Source organism: Microcebus murinus, chromosome 14 (assembly GCF_040939455.1).
Source record: "Microcebus murinus isolate Inina chromosome 14, M.murinus_Inina_mat1.0, whole genome shotgun sequence".
Lineage (NCBI taxonomy): Eukaryota > Metazoa > Chordata > Mammalia > Primates > Cheirogaleidae > Microcebus > Microcebus murinus.
In genome coordinates this window covers 53,183,544-53,200,914 of record NC_134117.1, presented here as the reverse complement: position 1 = coordinate 53,200,914, position 17,371 = coordinate 53,183,544, and the positions used below count along the sequence as shown (strand labels likewise).

General features: G+C 38.0%; 1 protein-coding gene across 1 annotated transcript in view; it reads right to left on the bottom strand.

Moving 5' to 3' along the window:
- The window catches only part of SGPL1 (sphingosine-1-phosphate lyase 1), a 57,980-nt gene that overhangs the window by 13,387 nt on the left and 27,222 nt on the right, over nt 1-17,371 (bottom strand). The window contains exons 4-7 of the mRNA XM_012762596.3: nt 14,807-14,874; nt 10,268-10,415; nt 7,328-7,404; nt 5,802-5,930 (exon numbers count right to left, since the gene is read on the bottom strand). Coding sequence (XP_012618050.2) covers nt 5,802-5,930; nt 7,328-7,404; nt 10,268-10,415; nt 14,807-14,874 — 422 coding nt within the window. The remainder of the gene's footprint in view (nt 1-5,801; nt 5,931-7,327; nt 7,405-10,267; nt 10,416-14,806; nt 14,875-17,371) is intronic.

Genomic DNA, 17,371 nt, shown 5'->3' with positions numbered 1-17,371 from the left:
ACCCCCATAATATACCAAAATAAAAAAAATAATTAAAAAAAAAATAATATTTCTAAATTCCTACTTAGCCACTTCATTTGTGCTATTTTTAGTCCAATAACTAATCAAAACAACATCATTATTTGTTAGGTAAACAGCAGTGTACAGTAAAGGCAGGAATACCTAAATTCTACTTCTAATTTTTACTCCTGATCCCCACCCACATTGTGTTTAACCACTTTGGTATGAGCAACTATAGTCGATAGCCACAGATGAAAGCGCACAGCTGAGCGTCGACTATGAGTGCCGGCTGTGGGCAAGGTTTCCAGGCCGGTAAGTGCCATACTGAAGTGGTTAAAAAGGCTATTTCCTCTCCCACTTCTCTCTACCCCTACTAACCAAAGAAAAACAAAAATTGTGAAGTGAGAAAATGGAGGCCTTAGCAACTACTTGTTATATTATTCAACTTCTTTCAACATGTAGAAAAACTCTCACTCTAACATATGATATTAGCACAAGCCAAGAATGTTTCACATGGTAACCTAATTTCTTTTAGTATATGAAGTCACCTGTCAGTCACTGCAACTGAGGCAAATGAACAGAAGAAAGATACTGTAAGGTTGATGAACAAAGAATTAGAAGAGCTTGGGACCCTTGGCTGGGAACAGTTTAAAAACTGCCCAGCCATTTGGCCCCGTCTTCTTGCTTCCTACCTCTGAACTCTTTTTTCACCGAAAGCAGCTCACTGAGAGAGAGTGACAGAGCCATATATGAAGAGAAAGAGAGACAGAGACAAAGTAGGGAGAGTGAGAGAGGGAAAGAGAGAGGATATAATAGCAGAGCTAATTGGTTGGTTATAAAAGTCTAAATATTCGAAGAGACTGGGACTCAGATTCTGTCCTTCTCCTGATCCCTGACACATCTTCTGAAGAAGATCATAATGGCAGACACATGGTTTAATTGTAGCAATGCAAAACACCCCTCGGATTGGACTTCTGGATTAAGATGGAAAACTGAAACTACTTCAGATTTTTCTCTCCCCAAATACCTGAAAGAATAAGGGGGCGGGGAGAAGAGTCAAAACCTGCAATAAAAACATGAAAAGAGAGATAATGTAATACAATAAATGTCAAATATTGGTAATTGAAAAAAGGAAGAAAAAAAAAAGAAACAGTGAGGCACAGCAGACAGCAGAGGTACAAAATGTATTCATAGTTCCTAATCAGCCCTGGAAATTGTACTAGGGAGTAAGCAAAATCTGAAAATTCTCATTTATAGTCCCTAGTCTGCAAAGAAGCAAGCAGAGGGGGAGGGGTGTTTCCTTCTTTCTCTTCTAATCAGTGAGTAGCAGTGGGCGTGGCTGCTGGAGAAAAAGGAGCAAAATGAGGAAAGAACATTAGGACTGATTCAGAGTGAAGAATTCAGGGATGCAAGGTTGATTAAAGAAATAATCAAAGCTCAAAGGGAATTATTCTCTTTCAAGTAGGCAGCGTGAACTCTGATAGGTAACTTTCAACAGAATCTCAGAAGAAAAGAACTAGATATTCTAACACAGGCAGAACAAAGCTTTAGCTGAGCCCCCTGCTCTTAACCAAATGGTGTCAGACAAGACACCACCCACCATGCACGAGAACAAGTAGAACCTCCAGAGAGAGGATGAGACAGGACTAAAGAAAATGGCACTGCAACTATGCAAACCTACTAAAAGGGGGAAAAAGTAGTATGCAGTGTGCAAAATAAAAGCCCAATTTAGATGGAAACCAGCTAAGGGACATAAGGAAACGTCTCGTAACTGTTTCTCACTATAGGACAATATCATAAGAACATGAACTCAAGAAAACAAGAGTTCAAAAACTGGACAATGAAACAACAGAATGAGCTAGCAACAGCACCCATAAAGAACTAATACCTGCATTAGGAATAGCAAGAACAGAATAAATACTGCCGAGAATAAAAATACTGACTTTGAGGATAAGTTCTGAGATAAGCTTAGTTATTGAATCAGATAAAAAAAAGATGGAGATTGAGAGATTAATGCCACTCCTAACTTGGAGAATAGTGTTCATCTGACCAGAGATAACCAAAAGGCATTCAGAGAATGACCTGGACGGATGAAAATCTTTTCGAGTTTATGAATAGCTGAGTAATCTAGAAAAAATTTAGGGAAGAGAGATTCAGGGGGAAAGGGGCTTTCAAATATATAAGGTCTGTCATGTGGAAAAAAAATTATGGAACTTCTATTTCCAGCAACATAGGTTATAAACCTCAAGCAACACTCCTAACTGAAATACCTAGAAAGCCTGATAAAACATCAGAAAAAAACTTTTTTATATCCATAACTGAGCTAAAATAAAGAAATACATTCAACTTCAAAACAAATCAAAACTGGCCGGGCGTGGTGGCTCACTCCTGTAATCCTAGCACTCTGGGAGGCCGAGGCGGGCAGATTGCTTGAGAGCAGGAGTTCGAAACCAGCCTGAGCAAGAGCGAGACCCTGTCTCTACTATAAATAGAAAGAAATTAATTGTCCAACTAATATATATAGAAAAAATTAGCCGGGCATGGTGGCGCATGCCTGTGGTCCCAGCTACTCGAGAGGCTGAGGCAGCAGGATTGTTTGAGCCCAGGAGTTTGAGGATGCTGTGAGCTAGGCTGACGCCATGGCACTCACTCTAGCCTGGGCAACAAAGTGAGACTCTGTCTCAAAAAATTAAAAAAAAAACAAACAAAAAAATCAAATCAAAACCAAGAATCCTGCAAGATCATTGAGCTCTAAAGCTAGCTTTCACCCCCGAGAGTGGTGCCACCCCTAGAGATCTCAAACTCCCGCACTGACCAACAGAGTATGGATCAGGAGATAAATTTAGGGCCTGCCCAAGGCAAGAAGTCCAATGGGAGATGGCTGAAAAAACATACACTTTTAAGTGTATAAGAAAGAAAACCCACTAGCACAGAAGAGGATAGCAAGGAAAATTGCTTTCTAAGTCCTGATACTCAAAGAAAAATAAGAATCGCTCAAGAATGTATAACAAGACAGCCTTTATGTGAGTTTGTGGTCTGAATCCATACTTGCTCTGTAGTACAAAATGATAAGCTGAGAATCTGACTTAAATTGGTTCCAGTATAGTGGCAATCTCTAGCAGCTGGCAAAAAGAATTATAAATCTTCTCTGGAAGAACTTCAATCTAGGCCTGAAAAGAATCCCTGTAAGTTCCCAGAAAAATGAATGGCTCCTATGGTTAAAACAAAAATCATAAATATTATATAAAGAAACAAGACATATGAGTGAAACCAGCAGAATCAGACAGGTAAGGCTCATGGATATTAGAATTATCAGACACAGAATATAAAATATTTATGTGCCATGTATTTAAATAAACAAAATATAAGCCAAGGAAAGGGACTATAAAGAACAACAAAGCAGATTAAAAAAAGAAAGAACCAAACAATTCTCAAGAATGAAAAATACAGTAAATGAAATTTAAAAGCAAAATGGAAGAACTACTAATAAAAAATGGATTAGACACAGCTAAAGATAGAATTAGTAAAACCCTTTTACTTATCACCCAGTTCAACAATTTCGACTCACAGCAAATCTTTCATCCACCCCCACCTGCCCCAGCCATTGCTGCTACTGAGAGTATCAGCTGTTCAAACAGTTATACCTTTACAGGTTGTCTACTTTCTCTGGCTGCTCTCAAACACCAATCAGATGTGTGTTAGCCCTTTCATTCTATCTTTCTTCGTGTCTCTTAACCTCTCTTTCTTTGTCTCTCTGGACTATATTCTGGTTAATATTATTGGCTCTGTCTTTTTCCATAAATGTGACTTGGAATCGTGTAATTATTTTATACGGTTTTAATTAAAGCACGGCTCCTTGGATAAATGGATTCTAGGTCTGGAGCAGGAAATGTACAAGCTGAACCTGGAATATTTGTTTAAAAAAAAAAACAAAAGGAAAAGGAAAGATAGAGAAAGGAAGTTTTCAAAGCTTCCTGGTCATATAAAAGACCCAGGAGGCCGGGCGCGGTGGCTCACGCCTGTAATCCTAGCACTCTGGGAGGCCGAGGCGGGCGGATTGCTCAAGGTCAAGAGTTCAAAACCAGCCTGAGCGAGACCCCGTCTCTACCATAAAAATAGAAAGAAATTAATTGGCCAACTAATATATATAATATAAAAATCAGCCGGGCATGGTGGCTCGTGCCTGTAGTCCCAGCTACTCGGGAGGCTGAGGCAGGAGGATTGCTTGAGCCCAGGAGTTTGAGGTTGCTGTGAGCTAGGCTGACGCCATGGCACTCACTCTGGCCTAGGCAAGAAAGCGAGACTCTGTCTCAAAAAAAAAAAAAAAAAAAAAAAAAAAAAAAAGACCCAGGAGCCAAAATGAAGATGCTCCCAATGGCCAAGATGAAGTAATCCGAGCATCCATCCAAATAACAACTACAATGGATTGAGGCACATACAGTATTCCTACAATTTATCCATCTAAATGTGTGCTGTTGATAGACATTTGGATTATTTCTAGTTTTTCCGGTTTTTAACTATCGTGAATGATGTTGCTATGAATATTCATGTACATATATCTTGATATATATGTGTACTAGTTTTTCTAGGGTATGTCCTGAGTAGCAGAACTTCTGGGTCATAAGATATGTGTATCTTCAAATTTACCAGATAAGGCCAAACTGTTTTGTGGCTGTTTAACCTGTGGTCTCTTGAAAGTTCATAAAGAGTCAAACAGCACAGGAGAGTACCTACCAATTGTAAGTATATCATCATTTCCCCTCTATTAGTCGCCCCATTCATCCTAATACCATATGGGAACCCCCTGCTATATTATGTCTGGCTCAGTTTTTTAACAGTTTTGACATTTTGTTTTGAAAATGCCAGGAATACCACTTTTGTTAGCTACTGAATATTTGAACATGTAGATTTTCATGGTGCCAACATATTAGTATTAATAAAAAACAAAAAACACTGTTTGCTGGAAAAAAACCAAAAAAGAAACTATGAAGTGTTCTTGTCTTCAAATGGGCCCGTCAGTAATTAAATTTGAAGGCTTTATAATGATTGTAAGAGTATCTGATAGGATTAGCACCTCTAGGTTACCATTATGGCGTACTGAATGAAATCTATCTATCCTACAAAAGCTGAGATTTCATTTTTTCTAGAGAAGACAATGTCAGTTTCTAGTGACAAATCTAAATAGAATATCCATCACAGTTTAGGAAAACCGCCACCTACTTGAAAGAACAGGTAAAACAAGGAAACCTCCTGTCTTTAAATATAATGATATCTCCTCTTTCTTTAGTCCTAATATGAACTAAATCAGAGTCAGTTTATAGCAAAATAATAAAGTAAACTTCTAGCTGAAATAAAATGAGAAGTATATCAAAAAAGACTGTAGAATGGTTTTAACAAAAGTATACATAGATAAATATATCGGTAGTAGGTATACAGATGGGGGGTGAGGGAAAAGAGGGGAAGGGAGGGAAGGAGTAGAGCGAGCAGATATGGTAACATATTTACATTTAGAAACCCTAAGGTGTTCTTTCAACTGTCCTAGCAACTTTACATAAATTCAAAGATTTTCAAAATAAAAAGGTGAAGAGAAAAATATCCAGAAGAATATATACCAAAACATTGATACTCCATGGATTACAAAATTACAAGTCACATTTTAAAACTGCAGTTAATCTGGATCTTTCTATAATAATCAAATAGTACTTGTGTACTAAAGTACTTGTGTAATAAAATATTTTTAATAAATTCTTCTATTTTAAGCTAAAAAATAAGACTTTTGGATGCTACTTGCATATACTTACGCATCCACAGGAATCTGGTCCCCCATTGAACAGAGAACAAGTTATCCTCACAATTTCTGCCTCTATTTTACGTAGTCCTGGGAAGATATCTGGATGCAGGGGGTTACTCCATGCAAAATCTCCATAAACCTGCACAGAAATGCAAGCAGATGTGAAATAAGACTATTATACCATATAGGACAAAGAATCATGCACTAAACAACAGTTTCTAGGTATTTCGAACAACACTAGGAACTGGAAAAAAGAAGGTATGATCCCTAACCTAAAGAAGATCAAAATGTAGTAGAGGAGACAGACATGCAAATAAACAATTTTACAATGTGGTAAGGGAAGAAGTGTAAATTTAATTAATGGCATAGACCATAACACCAAACAGACCCCATCTGAAGTCTTAGCTTTGCCTATCACGTTTAGCTGTGCAGGTCGATAAACCTCATTATGGTTCAGTTTCTTCATATGCAAAGAGGGATAGTTGGGGTACCTACCTGACAGGGTTTTAGGAATAATTAAATAACATAATGTATGCAAAGCACTTAGTAGAGTGTGTAGCACAAAGTAGCTATTGAGTGTAATACCGGGTTTCCGTACAGAGTGCTAAGGGACCCTGAAGAGGAAATAACTAACATCCTGAGTGGTTGGGAGGTGTCTGTTGAGTGGAACCCGGAGAGATGATGAGGAATGCATCATTAGGAACACGCAGAATTAAAAAGGGGAAGGAAAACAACATAAGCACATGGCATATTTAGTAAAAACAAAAGGCAGGATTAGTGTTTACATGGGAAACTAACAGGAATGGTTGAGAAAACACAGATGGGAGCTGGCTCATGAAGAGACTTGTATTCTCTGCTATATAAAGAACTTGGGTTTGTTTCATTCTGTTGATAATGGGAAGCTACCATAATATTTTAAGCACAGACGTAAGATCAGACCATTATGTAAAGATATGGCTAAGCAAAACCTGTAATATTAATACTTTGTAAGGTGTGAGCGGTTTCATAATTATAATAATCAAACAAAAAAAACCTTAAAGATTGTCAGTGTAACCTGAATTTCATATGATGAAGTGGGATTTCAAAAATAAATGTGATTAGAAATAGAAGAAGCTAAGAATGAGAATTATCTGAAGTTTAAGTGAGACTACTGCTCATCTCAGGCCATGTGATTTGAGGAAATTATGACTGAGTTTCCCTATCTTGTCTCTTCTTAGCAAATAAAAATCTCTTACTTTAATAATCTCAGATGACCAGACTCCCTTCCCCAGTAATCTGCCTTCTACACAGGACATCTATAAAGCCTAGAAACATAAATAACATTTTACTATTGCATAGATTGAAGATGTCTTTGACAACATTATGCATATTTGCCTATGTTTGGGTGAAGAGAAACTTCCAAAACTTCTATGTTTTTTTTTTTAAACAATAAGCTTTTCTCAAGTAATTTTTCTAACTACAAAGGAAAGAGAAATAAATGAGGTCACATATACTGGCATAGGCCTCCCACGCTTCCCGCCAGAACTGGACACTCACCTTCACGAGGAGCTCAGTAAGCTGCTCCTCCCCACTGTACACTGTTCCGGAGGCTCTCCCTTCCTGCCAGGAGACATCTGGAGAGAAAGTGAAGGTCACTGGGTCAGTAAGCAGGAACCTTGGGAAGACAGTTGGCTCTAATAAAGAAGAAATAGGAAGGCCAGGCATGGTGGTTAATGCCTGTAATGCTATCACTCTGGGAGGCTGACGCAAGAGGATCACTTGAGGCCAGGAGTTCAAGACCAGCCTGAGCAAGAGCAAGACCCCATCTCTATCAAAAATAGAAAAAAAAAAAAAAGAAGAAGAAATCAGAAGAAACTCCTCTGGGTACAAAAGAAAAAAAAAGAAAAAACCCAATGGCATTCTATATTAAATCAAGAAAGAAAGAATTTCAATAAAGAGCTATCACAGTAAAATAAAGATGAAAAATTAATTATTATCAACAACAGTGTAGAAAAGATATTAACAGCATCTAAGTACAATAAAGACAGTCCAATAATAATACTATCCTTATCCTCAACTGTCTTCTAACATCAGAAAAATTTTCCTTTGTCTATACTTATTTTCTGTTTTCTGTATGGCTTTAGTATGACCTTTTTCTTTTTCTGCAATAGCTTCCTCCTTCTCTCCCTTCAGTCATACAAAATGTGGGAACTGTTATCAGCAGAATTAGCAGAAAAGCGCAAGACAAAAGTGTGACATTTCAGTACACGATCATTAGAGCTAGAACCAGGGAACAAACCACTATCAGGTACGAGCTATGAACATCCTGGTGTCAGGGGCACCTCCCTTCAGCCAAGCCTGGAAACCCATGCAGTACTAGCCACCGGCTTCCAGCAGCACATGTTGTAGCATCCAAGATCAGGAACACAGTCAACCCTGGGATAAAGCTCCTTTATCCCAATGCTGAAAGAGAAGAAAGGTTCCCAACCAGAATATAAGGTCAGATTTTCTACTTCCTGTCTGAGGTGCTCCCCAGAGATGTTCTACATTGTACCAACAAATCTGTTGACGTGGGTGTCTCAGGTCCTTTTGCTATGACGTGGCTGTGCCCTATTAAACTGCACATAGCCATGGTTCTCCAAAGCAAAGCTCTCCTGCTCTAATGACAGCAGAAGGCTGGGTAATAAATATACAGACAAACTCCTCATTCTCACAGCAATCTGCCAAGCTCTGGCTTATCGCCATTTTGACTTTCACTCTTTCCTTCAAGGACACTGCTCTGTACCATCCACATCTTCAGAGCAGTGGTCACCAGCCTTTCAAAATTAGGGTATGTGGTTTCATTTCCTGTTCTTTTACTGGCGCTACAGAGAATGGCCATCGACAGACAGTGACTTAAAAACTGAAGGGAAGGCAAAGTGGTGGCAGCAACCAGCCCTCATAATCATGGAATTCTTTAATACAAAGGTGTTAGGGTGCTAACTACTGCTTTATATCACCTACACCCTAGGATATATCTAATTTTGTACCATCCAACGTCAAGATCTTAACACATGTCACTTAGACATTTTAAAGGGTATTTATCAAAATGTAGCATGGAATCCTAGAATAGAAAAAATGACATTAGTAGAAAAATTTATAAAATAGACTTTGTAGTGTAGCTAATAGTGCTGTACTGATGTTAATTTTTTTAGTTTTGACAAATGTACCATGGTTATATAAGATGTTAACACCAGGAGAAGCTGAATGAGGGGCATATAGAAATCTCTGTTATCATCTCTGCTACTTTTCTATGAATCTAAAATCATGCCAGAGTGAAAAGCTTATTTTTAAACAGCATTTGTAATATGATCTTAATCTGTATACACACGCATGTGTTTGTATTAATAATAATAGCAATAATAGTTAACACTTATTGAACACTTACTTTATCCCAGGGACTACACAACACTTACATGTATGATCTCATTTAATCCCATAATCATCCTTTCAGATAACTGCTGCACTATTATTACCATCTTCATCGTAGAGAGATACAAACTGGGGCATGCAGAAGTTAAGTAACTTACCCAAGGTCATACTTCAAGTGGGAAAATCATAATGTGAATCCAGGCTGATTCTATAGGTTACATGCTTTAACATTAGTTGTTTGGTGTATTTAGCCTTCTCATATGTGCTCATGCATAAATGTGTATATATATACACACATAAACACTATTAACATTCTGAGACATAAATAAACATATAGATAGATATACAGATACAAATAGATACAGATAATGGAATTATATTTTGATGATGGAATTACAGTGACTTTTTATTGCCTTTTGCGTCTTTATACAGATTTCATAATTTTTACATGAATCTATATTTCATTTGTATTATATATATTATGTTCTCTTTGTAAAAACACAAATGTATTTATTTTATTTGTGCTTAGAAAAGGAGATGGAACCAAGTTCCACTGTCTTTGAGATTTACTAGCTTTATGGATGAAGGATAGATCTAAACATAATTTTTTGGTGTTTTTTTTGTTTGTTTATTTTGTTTTTGAGACAGAGTCTCACTGTATTGCCGAGGTAGAGTGCAGTGGCATCATCATAGCTCACTGCAACCTCAAACCCCTGGGCTCAAGCAACCCTCCTGCCTCAGCCTCCTGAGTAGCTGGGACTATGGGCACGCACCACAATGCCCAGCTAATTTTTCTATTTTTAGTAGAGATGAGGTCTCGGTCTTGCCCACGCTGGTCTCGAACTCTTGAGCTCAAGCAATCCTCCCATCTTGGCCTCCCAGAGTGCTAGGATTATAAGCATAAGCCACCGTACCTAGCCAAACATAATTTTTAAAATATGAAATTCAGCCTTTGAAATAGGGAGTAGTCCCGCCTAAGCATACAAGTACCAAGGGTGAATTATTCTTAACCTATATGAACATTAAACGAAGACAAAGCCAGCTATTTTAAGGAAGCAGATAGAATGCATATGCCAGGCATCATACCCATAGTGCTGTACTCCTTGAGTTTCTCCAGAACTGCAGACGGGCTTAGACCCTGGGAGGGCAAAGCTTTCACATACTCTTTGTCCACTTTCAGGAATGACATGTTCTTGTGAATATCATCCTTAGCCTTGTTCACCTTGTCTTGGATCTTTAAAGGCAAGACAGACAAAGTTAACATGAATATACAAGAGTATAGAAGAGAGAGAAGCACCAGTTATGACAATCAGCTGCTCACCACTGGGCACTGCACAAATGCTACTACTAAACTAGGATGATATATTTTCTTCAAGTAATGTGGTGATATTTTGATTGATCAGCTATTTTCTGACATGTGCAACAGCCTCTTTGAAGTCTGAAAAGCCAACCTTCTCAATTTCCCCATACCTCTTTTCTCTGCCATGTTGACATCACCACTTGGTTTGCATTCGCAAAAGTCAGCACTTCCCTGAGGGCAATATTTGGACCTTGATCCTGCCTTGGCAGCAGCTACAGTGTATGTGCAAAGAGTCAAAGGTAGAACTATGAACAGTAGCCAGAAAATCGGCCATGCTGCAGTAAAAGGGATTCTCGTCTTTGTACAAGTGATAAGCTCCTGCAACAGACATGCACAGAGCACACCAGGAATTTGGAGGCCCCATACAATGCTCCACATACAAGCACAAGGCATTTTAAGAATTCACTGAGGAAGACTGCATTTTATCTCCTTAAGCTGCTGTCAACAGTTTGTACTATCTGTTCCCAAAATACTAGGTTTTTTCTGCTATGCAATTTATCAACTATTGTTATTTCTTTTCCATCATCATAGCCATAGCTTCTGAGACATTTTCTTTCATTCACTCACTCACTCAGCAAATATCTGTTGACTACTGCAGACTAGGAATACACAGCGAATAAAACAAGCTTAAGCAGTAGGGTACACAGTGAAGGAAAACAACTCCTGTTGCCATGAAGCTTATTTTTAGCAAGAGAGCCAGAAAATAAAAGTCAGGTGCCAGGGGGAGAAAACCAGAGCAGAGTAAGGAGACAGAATGGCAGGGGCTGCTATTTATGACAAGAGACTTTCAAGAGGTAGGTGTGGGGAGAGAGGCTACATGTCATAATTTGTGTGTGCTGCAGGGCTATGGTTTCAGCAATATGCTTTTTAAAGTTTGGTGCCCAAGATCTCACTCCAAACTATTTAGATTTTTCTCATCTCTAGCCATGTTTGATTAGAACACAAGACGATCTTCTTAGGTATAGCCCTCCATGAAACCACAGGGAAAACTACTCCTCTAAAAGAGGTCTGCAGGACAGAGTCCACACTCTTGGGCAATGGCAGGGCATGCTGTGGACATGGAGATATTTTAAAGTTGTAAGTAAAAAATTACGCCACATAAATGGTGACCATGTAGCAGGAACAAACTATGAAAGCTGAGCTTCCATGCATAGAAGATGCTGTTTTAATAAAATGAAAGGGACAGAAAATGACAATGAGAAGTTTATTAGAAAGCACGGCAAATACTTCTTCACCCCCAATTCTTGCCTCAGAGCCTGCATATTACCCAATTTCTGCATAGCATTTATTTCAAAATGAAATTTTTATGTGTTTATTTACTCATTTATTTTCTATCTTTCCTACTAAAATATAAGTTCCACAAGAGGAAAGACTTGGTCTCATTCACTACTATATCCCCAGTACTCAGAAAAACAACTGACACTGAGCAGGTGCTCAGTAAACATGTGTAGACTAAGTGAATGTAAGTGAATAAATGAGACACACACACACACACACACACACACGCTCGTGCGTAACAAACTGCTTTTTGTCTCTAAGTCTCAGAATTTGCTCCTGGAAAAAGGAGGATGACTAGTCTCTAAGGATCTTCTAATTTTGTTATTTTATAAATTTAAGAATGGGTTCTGCAACCCTAGCATTCATTTGTCTCAAAATCTGGAAATTAAAGGGGAAGAGTAAGAAGAATAGGACAGAAACAATGCAGGGAATGAAAAGGGAAATCCTCTTATCCTTTGTGCTACAGCCCAGCCTTTGTAACATCTTAACATCCCCCACCCCTCCTCTTACTCTGTAAGGACTAAAGCAGATTTACTTTTAGGGCATAATATAATGTGTAGAACAAACAGAAGCCCATCTCCTCTCATTTCCCTTCACCATCCCAGTTATTGCTTCTACTTCTCTACAACATATGAATCTGAAAAGACATATTTTTAGGAGTTAGCACAGTGGTCTGAATGGATTTCAGCAAAAGGCTAAAGAAAACTGCCATCTCTTCTGCTCTGGCCAAGAAAGGGGAAACAGAATTGAAAGAAAACTTGAAGGCAGGTAAAGTTGAGAAAGACCAAAGTAAAGCTGAGGGGCAGGGCAGGGTAGTAGAGGAAATGAAGACATCAAGGACTCATTTGCCTTTGAGGCTTACAAAGGGGCCTGTCCTGTTTATCTTCATCTGTGACAAAGAGGAAGGGTAATGAGGTGACTACCTTATCCTCAACGTAGGTGAGGGTAAAGAGGATACAATAAAGGGGACATACTATCCCACGGAGAGGCAAAGAGAACAAGAAAATAGTTCTATTATCTCTTTAAGTTTCTAAATCTGGGATGAGCAAACTACAGCCAGGGCCCACCTGTGCTCTGGCCTGCCTGCATTTATAAAGAAAGTTTCACTGGAACACAGTTAGGCCTATTTCTTAACCTGTCCTCTTGCTGCTTTCCCTCTGCAAGGGCAGAGGTGAGAAGATGCAAGAGACACAGTATGACCTACAGAGTCCCAAATGCTTCATATCTAGCCTTTTATAGAAAAAGTGTGCCAACCCTTGACCCAAACCAACCTCTAGATAAAAATAGGTTATTAGGTATGGAATGTCCAATCTCCTTAAGTACTAGAGTTTGAGTTAATATCTCTGACATTTCACTTTAACACTTCTTGTTCTGTGTTTTTTTTTTTCTTTCTTTCTTTTTATTGTGAAGGTACATCCTCATTGTTTCAAACACACATTTTGGCTTGCGACTATCTTTCAATTTTTTTACAACAATTTTTGTGAAACCATGGATAAGTCAAAAATTCATCTTATTTTTTAATATGAGTTCCGTTGTGGAACCAATGCAGCACAGACAACTTGAAATATCAATAAAGTGCTTGGGAAGGATGTGGCTAATGAATGTACAGTATGTCGCTTGCTTGAGAAGTTCTATTCTGGTGATTTTAATCAGAAAATGAGCCATGTGGGTGACCTGAAAACGAGGTGGATAATGATGAGTTGAAAGCTATAGGGGAAGCGAATCCATCTCAGCCTACTGGTGAATTAGCGGCAAGGTTTGCTGTTTTTATTCCAACAATATTGGACCATTTGAAACAAATGGGCAGGGTAAAGAAGTGGATAGATGGGTTCTGCATGAATTAAATGAACATCAGAAGAGAAATCAACTTGGAGCTTGCCTTTCTTTGCTGTCACGACATAAAGGCAAACCACTTCTATACCATACTGTTAAAGGGTGATGAAAAATGGATTCTTTTTGACAATCCCAAGTGTTTGGCACAATGGCTGGATAAAGACGAAGTGCCAAAACACAGTCCAAAACTGAATATTCATCAAAAAGAGCTAATGGTATCTGTTTGGTGGTCCAGAATTGGTATTATCCATTACAGCTTAATGAAACCTGGTCAATCAATTACAGTGGATGTCTACTGAAACCAGCTGGATGAAATGATGAGGATGCTTGCAATTAAGCAACTGAGATTGGTCACTAGAGACAAACTGATTCTCATGCAAGACCATATGTCACAAAAAAACAACACTGCTCAAACTACAGAAGCTGGACTTGGACACCTTCTGTCATCCATTGTATTCACCGGACCTTGCCCCAGCTGACTACCACTTCTTCCAAGGAAAAAATTCAATTCTCAACAAGCCATGGTAATCGCCTTTTATGATTTCATCGTTACTCGCTTCCTAGGCTTCTTTGTGGCTGGGATAAGCAACCTGCCATTAAGATGGCAAAACTGTGTCAATCGTTTAGGCACATACTTTGATTAATTGTACTGCCTCTTGTTTAAGATATAATAAACTACACTTTCGATTGGAAATCGGATATTTCATATTTAATAACCCAATATCTAAATTCAGCCAGCCAAATATTGTTCCAAAGCACCATAATACTACAACCAGGTTTTCTATCTAATTTCAAATTCTTCTTCCTTAACAGGCTTCTCATCTCACCTTTGGCCAAATATACTGAAGAAAGGGTTAAGTCAGAGTTTTTCAACCTTGGCTCTTTTGACATTTTGAGCCAGATAATTCTCTGTTTTGGGGCTGTCCTGTGCATTGTAGGATATTAAGCAACATCCCTGGCCACTACCCACTAGATGCCAATAGCACTTCATCTGAGTTGTGACAACCTGAAATGTCTCCAAACATTGCCAAATGTCTCCTGGAGGTTAGGGACAAAACCATCCTTCCCTCTTGAGAATATCAGGTTTAGTAAATAGAAAGAAAGAGGTATAGTTATCAAGAGGGGAAAAAAAGACCTATACAGATTCCACTTACCTTGCGGCCAATAATAGGTGTCTTCCTGATGAGCTTAAAACACTTCCTTTTAAACCTTGACCATAAACCTAAAAGAAACAAATGGTTCTATTATTCAAATAGATTTCCTCAGCTATGACCTGCTAGTCCTAATGTAGCAACCATTCAATGTGTCTCCCACAACCTCACTTGCCTTCAGCTTGCCAAGGTAGAGTTTCTTTCCTTTAAAAAAACAAAAACAAAACAAAACAAACACTTTTAAATTTAAATTTTGAATAAGTAATATATTTACATGGATCAAAATTTAAAATAAATACACATCTAGAGAAAAGTTTTCCCCTCTCACCTATCTCTCAGACCCTCATCCTACTCTCAGGTAAACACTACTATTAGTTTCTGGTATACCCTTCCAGAGTTTCTTTATGCATAGATGAGCAACAGTAAAGATATATTCCTATTTGTCTCCCCTTTTTACACAAAAGGTAGCATACTCTAGCACTGTACTAAACCTTATTTTTCCATTTAGGAATATTAAAGATCAGAGCTTCCTCATTCATTTTTATGGCTGCAGAGTATTCCATTATATGGATGTACCATAATTTATTTAACTTGCCCCTTACTGACATCCATATAGGTTGTTTCTAATATTTGCTATTACAAACCATGCTGATATAAATAACCTTGTAACAAACACCATCTTGCATACATACAAGTATACGTACAAGATAAATTCCCAGAAGCAGAATTGCTGGGTCAAATGATATATGTATTCTAGAATTCTTGACCTTGCCAAAGTTTCCAGATGTCTAACATTTCTCTTCCTTCCCACAAAACAAATGGACAGCCCATGGTTTTTTCCATAATCTATGCTCCAGTCTCTCATACAACAAAGATCCAAGCAATATTTTCTAGATCTAAAAAGGCCTTCGAAATCGTGGATATGAATCAGAGTCTATTCTGTCAGGCGGTACATAGGACAAACAGGGAATTCCAATCATGCTTATTATAATAATTATAAATACATGGCATGTAAACAGACTGATATGCCATTTAATGCATTCATATTCAATGTACCTCAACTGACTGTGACAAGAGTATTCTGATGTCAATACAGAAGGCATTATATATTATCCTCAAGTGACATAAAGGGCAGTGGAAGGTCAGAGCATCAACATTTGCTCAAAGCCAAAGATTAAATCAGAGATGGAATAGAGATGTAACTGAAATCTTCATTTTGTCAGTCCAGGACTCCCAGGACTCTACATTGCTTCAAATGCACAGCAGGAATTTTCTGTTATCCCAAATGAGTCTATAAGAATCTAGATCGAGCTTTTACCCAAGGCATGAACTGAATATGAACCTTTACTGCATTCCTAGGAAATCTGGGCATTCCAACTTTCCTGGCCAGAAGGAGCTCTCTCTCCATTCAACAACCACAGGATGTGTCTGCACTCAGTTTTCCCACTCATGACCTGACGCTTGGCATCTCTGCTAGTTGTTTCTGCTTAGGCTGCATCTGTCTCTTTCTACTTCACCCTACAGCCAAGATTCTATAAATGCCTAAGACAAAACCAAGTAACTGAGACAAAGGGACTGAAACCACTTGTTGTAGTTACTTTTTTGTTTGAATTTTGGAGTATTTCCTCCTAGTCTTATGTTCCACACATTGTAATATATAGCCAAGATCTTGTTTTATGTAAAATAACTATATTCTCTTCTCACCTACAGCATTTTCTACATTACTAAAAATTCTTCCTAAACATATTTTTAAATGTTATCATAACAGTCCATTAAATGACTACAACCTAATGTTGGATATTTTAGCTGATTGTTATTCACCTATTTCTAAAAATGTTAAAGCTGTAAAGATTCAGAACTGCTTCCTTATTTAATAGATGAAGTAATTACTTAGGGAAAAGAGGTCTAAAGATCAGCAAACTGGGCCAGCTGTCCAAAAGTATAATAATGTGACTAGATGGATGATAAAAGAATAGACTAATTCTGTGAAAGTTGTCAGAAAAAAATTATGCAGAATGAAAAGAACAAAATACAGGATCAGAGATGGAGAAATTTAAAATAAAAAAATCATGTGGTCATGACCTAAAAAGATTATCTCAAAAGTCCCCAGAGGTACAGAAGTAAAAGCAGTTAGAATATTTTAGTGGTAGTTATCAATGACTGGGGGGTGGGAGGACTGGGGAGATGTTGGTCAAAGGATACAAAATTCCAGTTAGGTGGGAGGAACAAGTTCAAGCGATCATGATGATACAGTAAATAAATAGCAATGTACTGATACTTAAAAATTGCCAAGAGAGTAGATTTTAAGTGTTCTCACCACACGAAAAAAGTGAGGTAATACATATGTTAATTAGTTTGATTTAGCAACTCTACAATGTACACGTTTCAAGACATCATGCTGTAAACCACAAATATACACAATTTTTATTTGTATAGAATTAAAAAAGAATTAAGATAACAAAATAGGAAATGCCAGTGTAAGAACAATAATGCAAGACTCTTGACAAATTCCTTTCATGACAATGATGCCACTTGATCCTCATATCCCTGTGACTAGGTAAGACAGGT